The sequence below is a fragment of the Mastigoproctus giganteus genome, chromosome 2 (genome assembly GCF_048544385.1).
Source record: "Mastigoproctus giganteus isolate SK-2022 chromosome 2, ASM4854438v1, whole genome shotgun sequence".
Lineage (NCBI taxonomy): Eukaryota > Metazoa > Arthropoda > Arachnida > Uropygi > Thelyphonidae > Mastigoproctus > Mastigoproctus giganteus.
The window spans coordinates 258,286,799-258,306,853 of record NC_143576.1 but is presented as its reverse complement, the minus strand read 5'-3'; the positions used below and the strand labels follow the sequence as shown (position 1 = coordinate 258,306,853).

General features: G+C 36.4%; 1 protein-coding gene across 2 annotated transcripts in view; it reads left to right on the top strand.

Annotated features, from left to right (window-relative positions):
* Ns1 (Nucleostemin 1) overlaps positions 1–20,055 on the top strand; it is an 80,345-nt gene that overhangs the window by 33,058 nt on the left and 27,232 nt on the right. For both annotated transcript variants that reach the window (XM_090369111.1, XM_090369110.1), the window contains exons 6-8: positions 12,100–12,235; positions 12,353–12,456; positions 16,680–16,824. In XM_090369111.1, coding sequence (XP_090225237.1) covers positions 12,100–12,235; positions 12,353–12,456; positions 16,680–16,824 — 385 coding nt within the window. The remainder of the gene's footprint in view (positions 1–12,099; positions 12,236–12,352; positions 12,457–16,679; positions 16,825–20,055) is intronic.

The following is a 20,055-nucleotide window of genomic DNA, read 5'->3' as shown; positions in this document are numbered from 1 at the left end:
TCTATTGTTTTTAATCCACAAAATACCATAATGCAGAAATTTTTAGGAACACATGTACCGTATTATAGAAGAACTGACTTTATATATATAATTTATTAATATATATAAATTATTAACCCTCTGGTAATTTTGTTATGCCCACTGTTAAAACCAAATTCAATAACTTTGCCTTTCAGGCTTTCCCAACTTCAGTACAAGTTCTATAAATTTTGTTAATCCTCCTCTTTCAAAATTTTACTGATAATGTTTATGAATATGCCATATTTTGTAGGTATACTACATCTGTTAAGTAGACAACTTGCTTGTTAGTTAACAAGATGCAATTAGTATAAATATAAATAAGATAGAATACAGTCAATTATTTATACTTGACATTCAAATTAATCCAAAATTTTTTTTAACATTTTTTATTTGGTGATTTTATTGACTGATCTAAGACTATCTAACTAGGATGAGACCCTTCCCACGTCTTTTAAACTAGGCTTGTTGGGGAACTGGAGGACAGACCAAATCTTCTCTTCACTTTCTTGCCATTTAACTGTTTAATAGGGATCCAACTTAATGGAGGAGGATGGGTTGCCACTATGGGACTAAGCTGACTTGGTCCCAGTGGGATAAATTATAGTCAAAAGCCATACCACCATGGTAGAATAAAGCAAGTGTGACTCATACTAGATGGGACATTGTGAACAAGGTCCATGATATACTTGTCAGAGAACTAGGATATAGTGCTAAACATGCAAAGATGGCTTGTACTGCTATAGTTACCTGTGCACCTACTGACTCTTACAGATCTGAATGATGAAGTTTTTATACAGCCCATACTGAGACCATACTGTGAGGGATATTGAGACCAGTTTTGTTATTTTTTTATTTTTAGGCTGCACAATGCAATCAAAAAAGCATAAATATACTTTTCCAAATATTTTGTCTTTAAGCTTTAAGATATGAAAATAAAGATGATAGATGCATCTCATTTCATCCTACTACATTTTGTTTTTTTATACTTTGGTGAATGCAGACATCACTTTTGAAGCAGTTGCTCTATATACAATTTCTGTACATGTTTTCCTAAGAAAACCCTGTTGATTGGTACAGATGTGCAAAAAGTTATGCATGAAGAATAATTCAAATAAAACTCTTGCATGTAAGGAAATTATAAAATGTGTTAGTCCTATGTTTTTTGGTTTATTTTCTCCTGGAAGCTATTTTTAAGAGATAAAAGTTTGGTATTATTATAAGCAAAGAATGTACATGACTTAAATGCAGACACATTTCTCATAGTCATAAATAAAATGAGCACTAATTAACACTTTCAATCATGATTGAAAAATGATCACCCACTTTGTTCTGTCAGAGTTTAAATTACAGGATTGCATAACATAATATTTAAGAACCAGTCCCTTCATCACATGTGTTGTATATGCAGTATTAGAAATGGAGGCTGTAGTACAAGTCTTTTGTTCATTAGTTTCAGTTTCTGAATTCATTGAAAACTTAAGACTTCCTTCTGTTGGAAAATAGTTTGCATATACAAGTATGGCAATGAAAACAACTGAAATTAGAACCTATAGCATTAGACTTGTTTTCTGTAGATCGTAATTTTCAGGAAATCGGTTTTAAGGGAGGCTCCAAAAAACAGAAGTTGTAGGAATAGTATTAGCCACATGGAATTTCCTCAAACTGTCAGCCTCCACCACCCGTGTAGGTAACTTATTCCAGTAATTTATAACTTGCTGGCTAAAATAAAACTTCCTCCAACCCAGTCTGAACATCTCCCTCCATAACTTGAATTTATGGCACCTAGTTCTATAATCATTTATAACCGTGAAAATTTTGTCCTCATTCATTTTACTTATGCCTCTCAGAGTCTTAAACAACTCAGTGAAGTCTCCTCTAAAGTGCCTATTTTCCAAGCTCTGCAACCTATATATTCGAAGTCTTTCCTCATATGGACTCCCTTTTGCCAGTCTCACCAGGCGAGTTACCTGTCTTTGGACTCTTTCAAGAAGCTCTATCTTTCTTTAGGTGCGGTCTCCATACTTGAACACAGTATTTCGAATGTAGTCTAACGATAGGCTTATATCATGGGATTGTGATGTCCTTATCTGTACTAGCATACGTTCAATAAATCATTGTTAGGACACCGTGTGCCTTCCTTTCAACCTATCTACAATGTTTTGAGAACTTCATGTCTGACCGTATCATAACACCGAAGTTCCTTTCCTCCACTACTGGCTTTAGTTCAGCTCCACCAAGTGTATAAGATATTTTGGAGTTACTGTTCCCCAGGTGTAATACCTTGCACTTTGCTGGATTAAAGCATAGCTGCCATTATAGATTAAAAAATAATTATAATTAATAATTATTATTATTTATTTTTAAAAATTTTCTTATTATTATTGGGGTTTTTTTTTTTTTTTCCTGGTGCAGCATAAGCCATAGACTTCTTTGCACCATGTGGCTAATACTAACTCCTGGAACTTTACTGGCCTGTAGGCTCAAAGTTTTTTCATTAAATAATCATGTGAAATTTCAGTATGATTAATTACATATTTTTCAACTTCACTCCCATAATTTCTCATTGACAGAAAGGGTTTTCCATCTGTAAATATTGATGCAAAGTAACTGTTGAGTTCATCTGCAACATCAGCTGGTGTATTTAATACTCTCCCACGTCCATTACATAAAGGTCTGAACTGATTTGTCCTTCTCTTCTTTGCATTTATATATGTGAAGAATTCCTTGTCTCCACTCTTTGCCAGCGATTTCTCATAATCTGCCTTTGCTTGCCTAACCTTTTCTGTGGCACTATTACGGATCACTTTGGCTTCAGTACTTTTTATTGTTCTGTAACGTTTCCATGCCATCTTTTTCTGCTCAAGTAATCTGGCAACTTCATTATTCATCCAACTTGGAATCCTCCTTGTGGAGTATTTTTTTTAATGCTATATATGCATTCAAGGCTTCTGTGATTAATGTTTTAATGGCATGCCATAATTCAATTGTATTCGCTCTCTGTGCAATGTCTACCCAGTTAATAGGTCATGTAGCACACCTTGAGGCATCGTAATTTTTTTTTCTGAAATTATAGCCTATTCCTTTGCCTTTAACTACTGCTACCTCTCTTCATCGTCCACTAGAACTTTGTGATCACTTCCTGCTACTAGTTCTTGTACTGTCAGCCCTCTTATGTCGTCTTGTTCATGGGTGATGATGAGGTCTAGAATATTCTTTTGTCTAGTACTTGTCCTGACATGTTCATACAAATAAAAATAGATGATGAAGAAAAGTTGGTTCTGTGAGTTTGAAGTTAGACAGTAAAAGGATGTTGACTGGTTGTGGCATTTTCAGAGAGACTTTATTGGAGATGGGCCATTAATTAACCTAACTGCCTTCTTTTGAATGGAGTCTATGAATAGAAATAAGTGCAATGGGATAATAATTGGATGGGAGGGATTTGTCACCCTTTTTAGGAATTGGCTCGATATGAGCTCAATTTCTAAGCAGAAGGAAAAACACCAGTGGAATAAGAAAGTATAAAGAGGTGATGCAGAACAGGAATAAGCTTAGGAGTACGGGTATTTGAAAACAATTGGAGAAATATCATCAGCTTTCTTGGTATCAAGATTGTTCAGAATTCTTCTAACATCCTTTTTACGCAAGACCATAGGAGGCATGGAGTGGTGTATACTGGGAATAGTAGGATGTGGTTTACCAAGATGGCCAAATACAGGAGTTAGAAATAAAGTAGAATGAAAACAGGTCAGCTTTATCTTTAGCTGAGGTAGTAGTAGTAGTAGTGGCACATGATGCAAGAAAGCAAGTGTAGGAGCTTATGCAGCATCAGCCAAAAAAAAAAAAAAAAAAATCACACCATTCCCTCCAAATGCCTGTGTAGGTTGCTATAGAATCATTAGGTTTTAACAGAGGTGGGAGTACAGATGGGCCAAAGTTGCAGCCAATAACTTTGGCAAGAGACCCAAATGCTCAACTACCATTTGGACAAGAAGCAAGTTTTCTATTCTTAGACTGTAATAACTGCTTTATAATTGGTGTGAGCTTTGATATGACAGAAAATGAACCTGGAGATTTGGTTGCAATCTAGTTTCAGTATGCAATGTTCTTATCATGAACAGTCTTGGCCAATTTATTGGAAAACCAAGGTTTAGATAAAGGACGAGATTTTAAAGTGAAGTGTAAAATAAAGGATTTCATCCCTATAAGAATAATTTTACTGATATGACTTAGGTAAACATTGAATCAGAAGATTTAAAACAGTAATCCAATCAAGGAAATGAAGAATAGAAATCTCCCAGTTATGTTTGCATTCTTGTAATGTGAAACAACACACAAGGCTGAAAAAGGCCACAAGAGAAAGGTTTCATTGGAGATGACACCATTGTTAAGTTGTGATCTGAGGAGTCCAGAGGACACACACTCACATTGACTGTGTACTTGAAAGGGTGTTTGTGAAAAAAAGGTCAGGACTGTTGGCTGTGCGGTTTAGGATGGTCAGATATTCTGGTAGGTAAATGAGCAATCTTTGCAACATTATTAGTAATTACAAATGCCTCAGCTTCTTGAACGGTTGGGTCTGTGTGACTAGAAAATGGAAGCCAGCTGGAGTTGTGAACATTAAAATCACCAAGGAAAATGACTTTGCTGTACGAAAGTTGGACCGGAGAAAGTCAAGTTTCAAAGAAAGGAGGTCAAAGAGTTTGAAATGATTAGTGGGTTGGAAGAACAATAGAGGCAATAGATGAGCTTGACAGAATGGGGTGGAAATGAGGAGATTCCAAATTACGGTCTCTGACAGGGAATATCAGAATGGACATATGCACAGGGACCACTCTTTAGCCAAAAGAAATGGTACAGAGAATAATTAGGACAACTGAAATGAGCAATGGTTGAATTGACAGATGACTGGGATTCTTTGAGAAAAAGTAAGTGGGACTTGGGCAGACTATAAGTGGAAATGGATGTGATTGAGATTGGAACTGAGACCACGTATATTTGTGAGATGAATGAGGGGAAGTGTTTGGGAGGTTTAGATCTTTTTGCAGATGAGTTTGTTCTATTAGTTTCACTATTCATGGTGGGGAGGACATGTATAACTTAAAAAAAACTTTTGGATATGGCGTATGCACAGCAAGAATATATCCAGCTCTTGACATAATGTTGCCTCAACAATGCCCCCTCACATACACACTACTCAGACTCCCTGCATTCACTATCTGCCAAAGTAAAGGCAGCAGGATTACGCGCTAGCTAATCTGAATGCCTCCTAGGGAGTTACCAATAGGTTTTGTTTGGTGGACTATTTAGTTGCCAGTCTGCGAACATTTTAGCGCTGTATCCTCAAAATGTAAGGAAGATTGGATCTTGCCATGATTGTATTGCCACCTTAAAAGACATCAATCTTACCACATTCTGGAAGAGATGTGAGGATTGCTGGAGCTTTTCCTCTGGACACATGACATGGGTTTCACCACTTCAAGCCTGGCCCCGGGTGGCAAGCGAATCTTGAGGCCAAGCAATCTGCGACTTCATAGAGTGGTTTTTCTAGAGCGACCGAGTTTTTTCTTGTTTTACTTCGTTTTATAAGTCCTTTTGTTAATTAGCTCTACTTCTTAAAAGTATGTAAAGAGAGCCAGAAAAAGGAAAGCACCTTTTTCTTAGTTTACTAACTGTATTAATTCCTACACTTGGCCACAAGCAGCACTGCTCCTGTCTCCCCGTGGTGGGGCTGGTAACCTGGGTGGAAAAGCTAATCCTCCAGGGTGAAAAGGAGCCGACATGGATAAAGAAAACTAACCAGCATTAGAGCCACCAATCGAATACCAAAGATCGGTGCAATTCTGATCAAGGTAATGCGCAAAGTAAGTGCTTAAAAAAAGACAGTGATCAAACAGAGTATCCAACTTTTCTTATAATCCATTCATTATCTAGTCAACCAGTGAGTAAACTCCGTTTATGATACAGAGATTCCTAGAAAATGCTGCCGGATCACCTAAAATGGTCAAAAGGTTACAATCAGGGGATTTACTAGTTGAAACGACACAGCCTAAACATTCCGAACTGTTGTTAAAGCTTACAACCTTTGGGGGAATTCCTGTTAAAATCTCACCCCACACAATCCTAAATAGTTCCAAAGGTGTTATCTCTGAATGGGATTTATTGAATGTAACAGAAGAGGAGCTTGTGCAAGAAATGAAAGATCAAAAGGTACAAGCTAAAAGAATTCTTACTCATAGGGATGGCAATCTCATTCCAACCTGTAGTATAATACTCACTTTCCATACGCCAAACTTACCAAATACTTTTAAAGCCGGTTATCTAAATTGTCATATCCTCCCCTATATTCCAAATCCAATATGCTGTTATAAGTGCCAAAAATTTGGACACTCTCAGACAACATGTCAAGGAAAACAATGTATGCCCAAAATGTGGTTCCCAAGAACACGCTCAAACAGATTGTACTGCAGCATCTCCAGTTTGCCCGAATTGCAAGGGGGATCATCCTGCATATTTGAAAAACTGCGATTTATGGAAACTTGAAAAAACAATTCAGAAGTATAAAGTCGAACATAAGGTGACTTATCAAGAGGCCAGACGACAAATAGTGAAAGATAATCCAGCACAAACATATACTAATGATGTTATAAAGAAATTCCGCTCAGTTGCAACTCAAACTAATGACTCAATTCCACCTGACAAATCGCTTGCTGAATGGGCTAGAGCTGTGCTTTCAGTTCCTCAGCTGTCTGTCTGTTAAGCAAAACAAAGATCAAACATGTAATACTCCCATTTCCATCCCCTCTACTAGTGGCATCAAGTCCCAAAGTGAGACCAGGGTGGGGAAAAACTGAATCCTCTGCTAAGAAACAAACAAATACTGCAGTAATGGACATAGATGACACAACACAAGAAGAACCTATATTAGAAATTTATGTTGAAGAAGATATGGACACTTGACGTCCTAACTTTCCAAAAAAAGATTGCCATAAGGCTACTGCCTCTAAAAAGCAACCAGATTACCCTACCACTAAGAGTAAATAATGCAGTGCATTTTACAGTGGAATTGTCGAGGACTACGTACAAATATAGATGAGCTCTATAACCTAATACGAGATCTTAATCCTACAGGTATTTGCTTACAGGAAACTTTTTTAACTCCACAAGTGACACCCTCTATAAAAAAATATATTTTGTACAGACATGACAGGAATGCAGCAACTGCACTGCATGGAGATGTAGCGATTTTAGTATCCGTTAATACTCCATCTAGTCAAATTCCCTTGCAAACTAATTTAGAAGTTGTTGCTGTATGCATAGAACTTGGAATAATTTTATCACTTGTTTCTATTTATCTTCCACCTAACCAAACATTTATACTCAGAGAATTTGATGATCTCCTTGCCCAGATACCGCCTCCTATTTGTGTGATGGGTGACTTTAACGGACACCACCCTTTGTGGGGAAGTCTTCATATGGATAAAAGAGGGCAGCTAATAGAAACATTACTGGACACACACAATCTAACTCTGCTGAACATAGGTGCACATATTCATGTGCATTTTCCCACAGGAAATACTTCTGCCATAGATCTATCTATCTGCTCCCCTGCTCTGTACCCAAGTATACATTGGGCAGTATTGGAACATTCACATAATAGTGATCATCTCCCAATTACTTGCAAATTTCAAACTATCTCTAACTATCTGGAAATTTGTAGAAGGTGGAAATTCTCAAAGGCAAACCGGATAACAGTCTCCTTAAGTACCACTTTAGATAAACACTACATACAGAATCAATCAATAGATGAAGCTACTGACCATATCACAAAACAAATACTAGCAGCAGCTGATAAAGTTATTCCTCAGTCGTCTACTCATCCACGCAGGTGCAAAAATTGCTGGTGGAATGAAGAATGTAATAGAGTAAAAAAGGCAAAGAATAAAGCTTGGAATATTTTCTGCAAGCGTCCCACTACTATTAATCTTATAAACTATAAGAAACTGAATGCTAAAGCAAGGCAAATAAGAAGAAAGGCCAAACAAGATTCTTGGATACAGTTTGCATCCACTATTACAAAAAACACCAATACTAGATTAATTTGGAGGAAAATCCAACATCTAAATGACAAATATCCATTGTCATCCTCTCCTATATTGATCTGTAATGGACAGGAACTGTCTTCGCCCAAAGACATAGCAAATGCTTTCGCTGAAGCTTTTGCTAAAATTTCAGCAGCACATTCATATGATGTTCCATTCCAGAAAATTAGAGGCAGCAGACAAACGCAAGGTAAATTTCAACACTGGTCTCTATCTTCCGTATAATGAACCTTTTATAATATCCGAGTTAAAGGAAGTTCTTAACAGACGCCCAATAGCGTGGCTGGCCTGGACGGTATATTTTATATTATGCTAATCCGGTTAGCTATCGTCCAGTTTCCTTAACTAGTTGTTTAGGAAAAACACTGGAAAAATTGGTTCTCAAACGTCTCACCTGGTTTTTAGAGTCACGCAACATTCTGCATAAAAATCAGTGTGGCTTTCAGCAAAACAGATCTGCTTTTGATATGATGACTAAAGCAGAATCAAACATCAGAAATGCTTTTGTCAGAAATAACCGCCTAGTTATGGTAAGTTTGGACTTAGAAAAGGCCTTTGATACAACATGGTGTTTCGGTATTCTACGGGATCTTCACACCTTTGGACTGCGAGGCAGGCTTCCCTTGTTTATTCAAAGCTTTCTCCAGTGCAGAACCTTTCAGGTTCGTTATCAAGATGTTCTTTCTAAAATCCATATACAGGAGGAAGGCGTTCCTTAAGGATCTATTTTGAGTCCTACTCTATTTCTAATTAAAATAAACAACATCATCCATGATATTTCAAGAACAGTTGAAGTATATCACTATGCAGATGACCTAATTATCTCTTGCCAAGGGCGCTGCCTGTCAGTCCCCTATACAGACTACAGGCAAATAATACACAGGAAGATACACCTCTCAATGGTAAGATTCGTGGAATAGACAGACTACGAATAAATTATATTGTATAAAGCCTGTAATTGAACCGTGGCAGTCTAGTCTGCGCAGGAATCGTAAGGAGGAAGTTGTTCTTGCCCAGACCCAGCATAGGACATAGTCATTTGACACATTCATTTTTGCTGAGGGCTGATGACCCTCCTATGTGTGAGTTCTGTGGCACAATTTTACCAATTAGACACATTTTAGTTGACTGTCCAGATTTTAGCAATATCCGTTTTACCGCTTTTAACCATCTGACTGAGCCATATACACTCCGTCAGATTTTATCCGACAATGACCATGTGTCTGCTATTTTTAGCTTTTTGAAATCTACTTTTCACTTATATTTAAAAACTCTATCTTGTTATTGTTACTTGTTTACTGATATTTGTCTTTTAGTTTATACTTGTTTTTATACCTTGACTTAGTGACTTAAATCATTAGGCCACTGAAAATTTTACTTTTTATGACCAGGTTTTGGCACATTATAGCCTTAGTCGCTAATGTGCCAATAAAACCCAAGCAACAACAACAACATCGTGCCAAGGAAAAAATATGAATTCTATTGAGAGACAGCTTCAGATCTTAATTAACAAAATAGAGCTGTGGATGTCTCGCAATGGCTACCGCTTATCAGTGCAAAAATCAAACTATTAATTTCTGTAAAAAGCGTAAGATTAAAACTTAAAAATTTTATTATACCTCTTTCCAATAGTATCAGATTTCTTGGTCTAATCCTGGACAATAAATTAAACTTCATACAGCACATCACATATCTGAGAACCATTTGCATAAAAAAATTGAATATACTCAGAGTACTACCTTCATCCACGTGGGGTGCTGACCGATACACTCTGCTTTGATTATACTGGGTTCTAATTAGATCTCGCTTGGATTACGGAGCTCCAATCTATGACTCGGCAAGGAAAAGTGCACTACTTTGGCTAGACACTATCCATCACAGTGCTCTAAGGATTGCTTTAGGAGCATTCAGAACATCCCCTGTACATAGTCTATATATAGAGGCGCACGAACCCCCACTCCATCTTCGGAGGAAAATGTTGCTACTGAACTATGCAGCAAAAATAAGGAGTCTTCCCTTTCATCCTACCTGGCCATACTTATTTGAGCCCCAGTGGACCACCTTTTATCACAACAAACCTAATGAAAACAAGCCCATTGGAATAAGGCTACTACAGTTAATAGAATGCTGGAACTTATATATAGATAATATCTTTCACGACACATACACTTATGAACCTCCATGGTCTAGTTATATACCGGTCCGTGATCTCTCTTTCCAACAATGGGGGGAAAAAACAGGCAGCAGATCCCACCATCAGGAAACTCCATGCTGCTCATGTAGCTAAAAATTCTCAGTATTTTCACATATATACTGATGGCTCAAAAACAAGTATAACAGTAGGTGCAGCGGCAGTTTCCACTATCTTTTCCAGTTCTGTGTCCCTTCCGAAGGAATGCAGTCTATACTGCTGAACTTTTTGCTATAAAGATAGCTCTATATCACGTAACTGATCTGTCTTGTAAGCAAACAATGATCTATTCTTTGAGTGCAATAACAGCATTAAAAAATTAATCCAAACCAATCCACCCTGTCTTGAAGCAAATCCGATCACAGATAATTGTGTTATATGCTGCCAACCAATCAGTTACTTTCTGTTGGATACCAGGTCATGTAAGCATCAAAGGAAATGAACACGCAGAACTAGCCACTAAACATCCGACCACTGCATGCTCTCCTAACTACCAAGTGCCATACAGACTACAAATCAGTTATAAAAAACATCTGTGAAGAACAATGGTTGCAGATCTGGCAGGCTCAGGGCGGTAATAAGCTGCTGCAATTCAAACGGGAACCTCAGTTATGGGCATCAAGCTTGAGATCAAATAGGCAAGAGGAGGTGATTCTGTCTAGGATGCACATTGGGCACATGCATCTAACCCATATTTATCTGCTCACGGGGGAAGATCCGCCTATTTGTACATATTGTCAGACAGCACTTACGGCGAAGCATATCCTACTAAATTGTAACTATTACATTAATGCTCAAAACATAATTTTCACATCTGCAAGAACCTTTAACATTATCTCATCTGATTGGAGACAATTCAAATTTAGCTGAGTTTTTTGCGTTCTTGAAGCAGACACGATTATTAAACAGATTTTAAACATTTCAACTGTAGTATTTTACTTTAGACTCCCAGGTAGCAAGCCTGGGAGTCTAAAGTCTGAATCAAGCCATATGACAGATAGTTGCAGAAAGAATCAGTGTGAGCAATTAAACCATTTTTTTACATTTGCATTGACTGGAAAAAATGTGAAACTGAGCATTACAAGTTTGGCAATGAAAACAAAATGCAGGTGAAATTGAAAAGAGAGAGAAAAAAAAAAACAGTTGATTCAAGCAAATTTCACAGTACTGATTATACTTTGGTTATTCATTGAAATTTCTCTATAGTTATGAATTGGCCGTTGTAGTTGCTTGTTTTAAAAATTACAATTGCAAATATTGAATTTAAAAAAATTAGAGGCTATCCTTTTCACATTAGCTCCAAAGACTATCAATTTTCTTGTCACTGATGGAGTCATCTTTGTAGCGGTTTTTTGATATGTGATGAAAACTGGCTTATGTACAGCAACACTAAATGATCACATCATTGGTTATCATCCTATAAACCAGTGTTGCACACTTCAGTCCCCACATCCACAGAAGATTTTGCTGTTTGTATGGTGGAATACACCTGATATTGCCCATTATCAGCTTCTACCTTCAAACACATATAGCAAAATCTTCTGTTGTTGAAATGGGGATTTTGATATGTGCAGTACAGGTTCAGATGATAACCAGTGATGTGATCAAATGAAAATAAAATGTTGAAAGAATTTTTTTTTTATTGAGTTATGATTCATTTTTGTCATCTATGTATATTATTTGTTGCTAAATAGTTATAGGTTTCAAATTTGTTTGGAAAAATTAACCTGATTCAGCAATGCAGAATTAAAATCTGAAGGAAATAAATGATAATGCATTTTCCCATAGGTTGTGGAAGCAGCAGATGTGGTGCTAGAGATTATTGATGCCCGTGATCCTTTAGGCACAAGGTGTCCTCAAGTAGAAAAGATAATTTTGAATTCTGGCGGAAACAAACATTTAGTACTTGTACTTAATAAAATTGGTAAGGTGGATTTTATTTAATTCATAGTGTATAATTTCTATCATAATTTTAAACTCTATTACTGAGTCAGAAAATTAGTCTGTGCTTACATTATCTGATAAACTGTTTTGCATGCAGATTTGGTGCCCCGGGAAAATTTATTAAAATGGTTGAAATATCTTCGAAATGAGTTTCCAGCTATAGCATTCAAAGCTTCGACTCAGAGCCAGAGAGCTCACCTGGTATGTGTGTGTTTTTTATTATTATATTATGTTTAGTATTTATTTATTTTTTTTAACTCTCCCCTTCCTGCATCTCCCCTGCAAGACTGAAATATAAAGTAGAATTGATAATGGTTTAACAACTGTGTTTACCTAAAGAAAGTTTAATGACCTTGGTAAATTGTGTTTCAGTCATGTATTTCATATTTATTACTTTTAAAAAGAAACAAATAACCCTTCCATCTAGGTTTTTTTGGGGGGGGGGGGGAACAAAACAAATTTAATATTCCATTGTGGCAAGTAAGAATGCTAATAAATATCGAGTTAGATATTTATTGTGCTCAGTGAGCAGTAAAGGCTTTTAATGATTCATATTGAGAAATTAATCTTTTTTCCCAACAAGGGACTAAAATTTCCATAAACAAAGTGCAGACAACAATTGGACTTTGATGTTAGTGTAGATATTGCCTTTTTCTGCACTGGCAACTACAGCATATGTAAACAGAATAAGATGATAAAATGCATATATTGAATTTTTATCTTTACTACTTAAATCGTACTGAAACAAAAGGTATGCGTATAGCCTCTCCTTACTTCCTTATCTCTCTCTCTTTGCGAATATTAAATAATAACATCTCATAGAATAAATACAGTGGATCCCATTCATGTTCGATATAAGTACAAACTTTTCTATCAAATTTTTGAGAATTAATTATTATCCAAAAAAAAATACATGTTAAATATTTAGACCTAAATTTATTATAAGATTAAAGCAGTCATATTTAGTTGTAAATCTCAAAATGCCACTTATCTTATGACATATGAGATCAAGTAGTAAGATAAAAAGAACACTGATTTTCTCCTTGTTGTAAATGTGGACTGACTTTTATGTATTTTTATGCTAGTTTTTAAAATGTTACCAAAATGTTCCTTTACCCTCCAGGTTTTCTGAAAAAGTATATTTGCAGTCTTTTTGAAAAAAATACAAAAATGCCCTTGCTGTTTTTAATTCAACCCTGCCAAGTTTATAAATTATCTTGGGTTATTAGTTTCTCAAGCTCAAAATCTTGCATTTTTCAGCATTAAATATAGTTGTCACTTATCTGACCATCACTGATGCCTGTGCAACCCATCCTGAAGCAGAACTCCTTGATGCCAATCATTAACCACTCACCCAGTCTTCACATTACCTGCAAATTTGAACACAGTGCACACATTCCTTTATCATCATCATCATTTAAGAAAACTAGAAACAGGAGTGGTCCAATTGTCAATCCCAGAAAAGTGGTCCAATTGACAATTGGACCACTCTTGTAATTCATCGAAAGATCTTGCATGTGTTCCAGCTTGTGTGGCAAAATCTCTTGTGTGGAACTAATTGAAATGCTTTAGCAAAGCATTTGAGTTAGCCTAAATGACAATTTTAAAGTTATTTCTCTGATTCACACTGTCATAATAGTTTATCAGATTAGTTAAACAAATTTCCTTTACACAGCCATGCTGAGTTTCTTTTTTTTCCTCTAATATGCTGCTATTGGATAGCTTGACAAAATCATTCCTGTTGTGATGACCCTTGACAAAATCATTCCTAATCATGACACTGGATTGCATTCATAATCATTGTCTTCATGATTTTTCTTATCAAGCTGTTTGTAGTTATCCACTCATTCTTTGAATCACCCTTATGAATTGGCGATACATTAGCACCTAGTCCAATGAAGCCCTCACAATTAACCTTAATGGTTTAATGCATTCCTTTGGCACTTTCTTTAAAATAACTAGGTATATGAAAAAGCTCCTTATTTACCTCTGGACTCAAACATTTTTCCATAATTTACATATTTCTGATTTTATATTGCTTGAGTTCACTTGCGTCTGTAGCGATCACTGCAAAATAACCATTCAGTTCATGTACATCAGTTGGATTTTCAGTGCTCAATCTGATCTTCTGTTTTTTTTTTTTTTTTTATTTACATATATGTAAAACTCCTTTTTTTTTTTTTACAGTTTTTGCACAATTAGCCAATGATTTATCATACTCAACGGCCTCCGTAGCCGGGTGGTCAGGAGCGGGAGTGCAATAGCACACGCTCTTTGAGTAGACCGGGGTTCAAGCCCCTGACTGCTAAATACAGTCGGATCTGCCAACCAGCACTGGACCAGCATGGCAGATTATGGTTTATTTCCTTCAGCATGAATTGTTGAGGAGGCTTCCATCCTGCAGTGGGTTGATAATGGCTGCGGGTTTTTTTTTTTTTTTTTTTATCATACTCATCCCTTGTGTGGTCACTCCCTGCTGTTGGGATCATGGGTGATGGGTCCAGAATATTCTTTGCCCCCTAGTGTTTCCCTAACATGTTGATATAGATAGAAATCATGTAATTGATTTTAAAAATCCCCCTCTCCCATAGTAAAATATTCACATTTACTTTCCCGCTTCACATGCATATAGAGGAGGCACTCTTCATAGTCTTCTGGTCTGTAGCATATCCCCTTTCTGATTTTTTCCACCCTGCTATCTCATACTACACATCTGAATGATGGCATTCATTAGTTCTGTATTTGGGAATGCTCTTCATGCACCAGCTACTGTTAACAAATAACATGACCCCCCCATATCTTATCTATCCTTCCTAAATACACCATACATGTTGTAGCAAAACTCATTGCTCCTGTTTCTCAGTGATGCTAGCTTTCTATTAAGCCGTTATGTCAGCATTAGTTTTCCTCACCAGGAGTTCAAACTTACTCATTTTATTAACAACATTCCTGACAATGCTCTAGGCACAATTCATTCCCTTAAAGTTATTTATGTTCGTTGCCCTTGCATTAGCTTTCTGTTCATTTAAAACATTGCTGTCCTCAGCACATCTTTTCTGGTATTAGAATACTTTGGCTTTTGTAGTCGTAAACAAGAAGACCACAGAAGCCAAAGTAACAAAAGCAAAGAAGCCATTAGTCAAAGTAACACTCATTGAGAGATGAGTGTTACTTGGAACAATATCATTGCAAAAAATCTGTATCTGCATTAGCAGCAGTTTCCCTCAACTCTTAAGGTTTCTTCAGTGATATTGACAAATACCCTTGCACCACCTTTGTCCAAATCTATTCCTATTTATACAAAATAGATTCCTTCCATCTACTGGGCCAGCCATGCTAATGAATTTTTCTCCAAAAGCCTTACAGAGTTTCCGAACTTCAGTTAATCCATAGGGCTTTCAGTATACAGTCCTTCAGGAAGGATTGTATGTTGATATGCTTCCAGCTGAAAGCATACAGTCTTTCAGGAAGGACTGTATGTTGATATATGCGTCCAACAACCCTTTCATTGTGACCTAACTCATGGCATTTTTTCAGCATTCCCTTATAATTATCTAGTAGGTTGTCTGTTTTTGTGCACTTAATGTCATTACCTCACACATAAATAATAATATTCTCTTTACTCCAAATTTAGCTCTTTGCAGACATTCCTGGTTCCTTATTACAAAAAGTGTTATTAATCCCCCTTAAAGCTATAGCCCTACTGCCATAAGAATGAACTCAAGGTCACTGATATACATAGTCTATTGAAAAAGTGTAGGGATTAGCAAATTAGTGGAAAAGAGGGTGCATACAAATATTATATTTATATTATAGACCAAGATTGAAATGAGATCAGAATTAGTTCTCCAAATTGTTTTGTTGTACTTTTATATGATTGCTTTTGTTTAAAATTAAAATTAATCTAAAAACCAAAGTACCTTAATCACCCCATCCCTCTTGCTTCTAAAATAAACTGCATCTGGTGGTGACTTTGAGTTCATTCTCATGACAGTATGACTATAAATGCTTTTGAACTAGACCATTGTGCATGCAGTGATTCTATAGGAGTCCGTATTGGGAAAGAATCACCAGGAATGTCTCCAGATACCTGAGTCACTGATCAGTCTCCAATTTTATTTCACCCTAGGACATGTAACCATGCCTTCATTGATTGAATTTCATCCAATAATGCACCAAGCTTAACATTAAGATTTGTATATTCCTTAATTGGGTATAGAAAAGAATCATCAGTTAAATGAGAATTATCTTCAAGAGCCATCTCATATTCAAAATAAATTGAAATTGAAAATAAATAAATAAATAAACTAAAATGTTTTAGAAAGCCTATTTATTTATGTATTTAGTAATAAATAAATAAATTTTTGAATCTGAAATAATTTCTATATTCTTTCAGATAATTGTATGATTCAAAATTCTTTCAGAGTCAGAGCAAGTTTTCAGCTGTTAAAATTACTGAAAAACTGCTTCATACAAGCCAGTGCATAGGAGCAAAGATGTTAATGAAACTATTGGGCAATTATTGCCGTAATGGAGATTTAAAAACATCCATTACAGTTGGAGTAGTTGGTAAGTAGAAACAAATGGTTTATTGTAACAGCAGTCATAAATTTTAATCTGTCACTTATTTGTTTGCAGAAATATGAGGTGAATTCAAATTAACCACTCCTCTGAGATCCATACCCCCCTCTTTATTACTCTGACCAGGTGGCTCAATTTTAATAAAATTTAAAACAGCAAATGAAGGGTTAAACATATATTTTAATATCCAGATTAAAAATAAGGTAAAAATATATTAAAACAGCTGCCTGAAATTAAAATATTGTTTACTATAACATATGTATAGCTAAAATTTCTAAAACATTAAAAGTGACTAAACAAATAAATAAATTATAGCATGTAATGCTTTCAATGGCCATATGCATTTCTTACAACTCAAATTTTATTAATGTATAGCTAGCCATTAAACAACAGAGCATTACCCTGACAAATTGATAGCAGGAGAAAAGCGAGCTCTGTTGACTAAACTACATTGTTGTTAGTTTGCCTGGTGGTGCATTCCCTCAACTGGCACTGCTGTTCGCATACCTGTTACCTTTCTCCTCCTCACCTCTCTCTGTGTGCCACAGCATATTCTTCCACAATAACAGTGCTTCAAATATGAGATGAATCACTATCCTCCCCACACCAGGTGGAAAAGACCTGGGTTTGAATCCCATCAATGACATGAGGAATTTTTATGGATCTTTTTCACAATGTGGCTGATTTAGTTGGTCTCAGGCAAGGGTAGTATTGTTTCCCTTCCAGAAACTTGGGTTTCTCATCCAGCAAACTGAAGATGAGGGAATGCATCACTGGCCAAAACCTTGTCCTTTATCTAAACATTATCCTTAAAATCTCATCCTTTTTCTAAGCCTTGGTTTTTTCAACAAATGTGCTAAGGATGTTCAAGATAAGAACATTGCATATTATAATTCACTGGCATCAAAATCTTCAGGTTCACTTTCTGCCTAAACTTAAACTCACACCAATTGTAAAGTAGTTATTAATCAGTCCAAACCGCGACAGTTTGGCCAGACCTTGCAACAGTAGCCCTTGCAAAATTAAATCTCCATGCCAACAGCAAAAATCAGTCTAAACTAGGTTTTGAACAGGCTAAGAGTAGAAAACTTGCTTCTTTTCCAAACAGTGGTTGAACATTCTGTTCTCTTGCCAAAGCTGTCAGGTGGACAACTTTTGCCCCTCTGTACTCCAACATTTGTTAAAACCTGAATGTTCTATTGCTTAACTCTAGCCAAAGAACCATCAGGTTCTATTACTAGAGTTAGTCAACTTACTGGCATCATATTTTACCAAGTTGAATTCTATCATTGTTGAATTCTCTCATTTTGAATTTGCATTCTGAATGATGTTGAATTCTATCATTGTCAATCCACTGGTGATATTTTGGCATATGTTACCCATCTATGGGCAAATTCAATGGAAATGTCTTGTAAAACTCAGTTCATTGCTCTTGACATTTCTAAGGCTTTTCATCATGTTTGGTTTAAAGGTCTTCTTAACAAACTTGCATTTTATGGATTGTCGACTGTTTTTTGCAATTGGGTATCCAGTTTTCTCTATGACCACTCTCTGTGGGCGATGGCTCTCTGTCTTCTCACTTCTCCAGTAATGCTGGTGTTCACAAGGTTCAGTTCTTTCTCACACTCTTTTCCTCTTGTATATCAGTAACTTCTTCCACTGACTGGAAATCCTATCCATAGTTTTGCTGATGATAATACATTGCATTCCACCTTCCAGTTTGAGAAACCTTGCCCTGCATTAACAGCTTCAACTTCTCAAATATCTATCACCATTTCCTTAAATGCCGATTTCCAGGTAATTCTCCAATGTGGCAAAGATAACTTAGTTAATTTCAATCCTTCTAAAACTCAGTCTCACGAAAAAGGATTCTTCTGCTCCTATGCTTATCTTCGATAACACTCAGATTTCTGAACAAGATCACATATCATCCTCTATTAGGGATTACCCTGACTTCTAATCTCTCTTGGCATAAGTATATCACAAATATTGCTTCCTCTACATCTAAAAAACTTCTCTTTTGCTCTCTGTGTTACTTTTCTTCTAAACAACTACTTACTCTGTGCATATCTCAAATCTTCCCTTGGAATATTGTTTCCACATATGTGGTGGTGGTGTTCCCAAAACCTCTCTGAGGCTTCTAGACTCCATTCAAGAGGGCAGACAGGTTAATTAATAATACATCTCTTGCAAAATCTCTCCACTTTCTGTCTTCCCAACCTTCAATTCATGCATGGTATTAAGTACTATAGGTTCTTGTACTTTTCATGTTTAGGGTTTTCAAAAAAAATATATCTTAATTCCCTGCCTTTAGTCCAAAATAAATCTAGTTGTATATTACATTCCATGTCCACAAGGAATCTCAATATCTCATAGAGATAAATTGTTCCAGTTTATGTAGGGGATACCAATACATGATATGATGAGATGCAATGGCACCAATGAAAACTTGCTTCCTGCCCTAATGGTAGCTGAGCATTCTGGTCTCTTACCAAAGCTATTGGCCGCAACTTTTGCCCATCTCTGCTCCCACCTCTGTTCAAACCAGATGGTTCTGTTGTCATTTCAGCCAAGGATAAAGCTGACTTGCTAGCATCCCATTTTCCCTCCAACTCGTGTATTAATGATCTTGGTAAAACCATTCCCAACATGCTCCATTCAATGCTCCTGTGGTCTTCCATCAAAAGGATGTCAGAAGGATTTTGACGAATCTTGATGTTAAGAACGCTCCAGGTCCCGATGGTATTTCTCCACTTGTTCTAAAAACCTGTGCTCCTGAACTTACTCCTGTTCTTTGCAGCTTTTTTTCACTTTCTTCTTCCAAAGGTGTTTTTCCTTCTGTTTGGAAATTTGTTCATATCCAGCCAGTTCCTAAAAAGGGTGACAAATCCCTCCCATCCAATTATCATCCCATTGCAATTACTTCTACTCTTTCTAAAGTAATGGAGAAATCAATTGACTGCCAACTCTTAAACTATCTAGAAACCTTCCGTCTGATCAACGATCGCCAGTATGGATTCCATCAGTGTCGATCCACTGGTGATATTCTGGCTTATGTTACCCATTTATGGACTAATTCAATGAAAAAGTTTGGTGAAACCCAAGCAGTTGCTCTTGACATCTCAAAGGCTTTTGATCATGTTTGGCATAAAGGTCTTCTAAACAAGCTTCCATCTTATGGTTTGTCAACTGTTTTTTGTAATTGGTTATCCAGTTTTC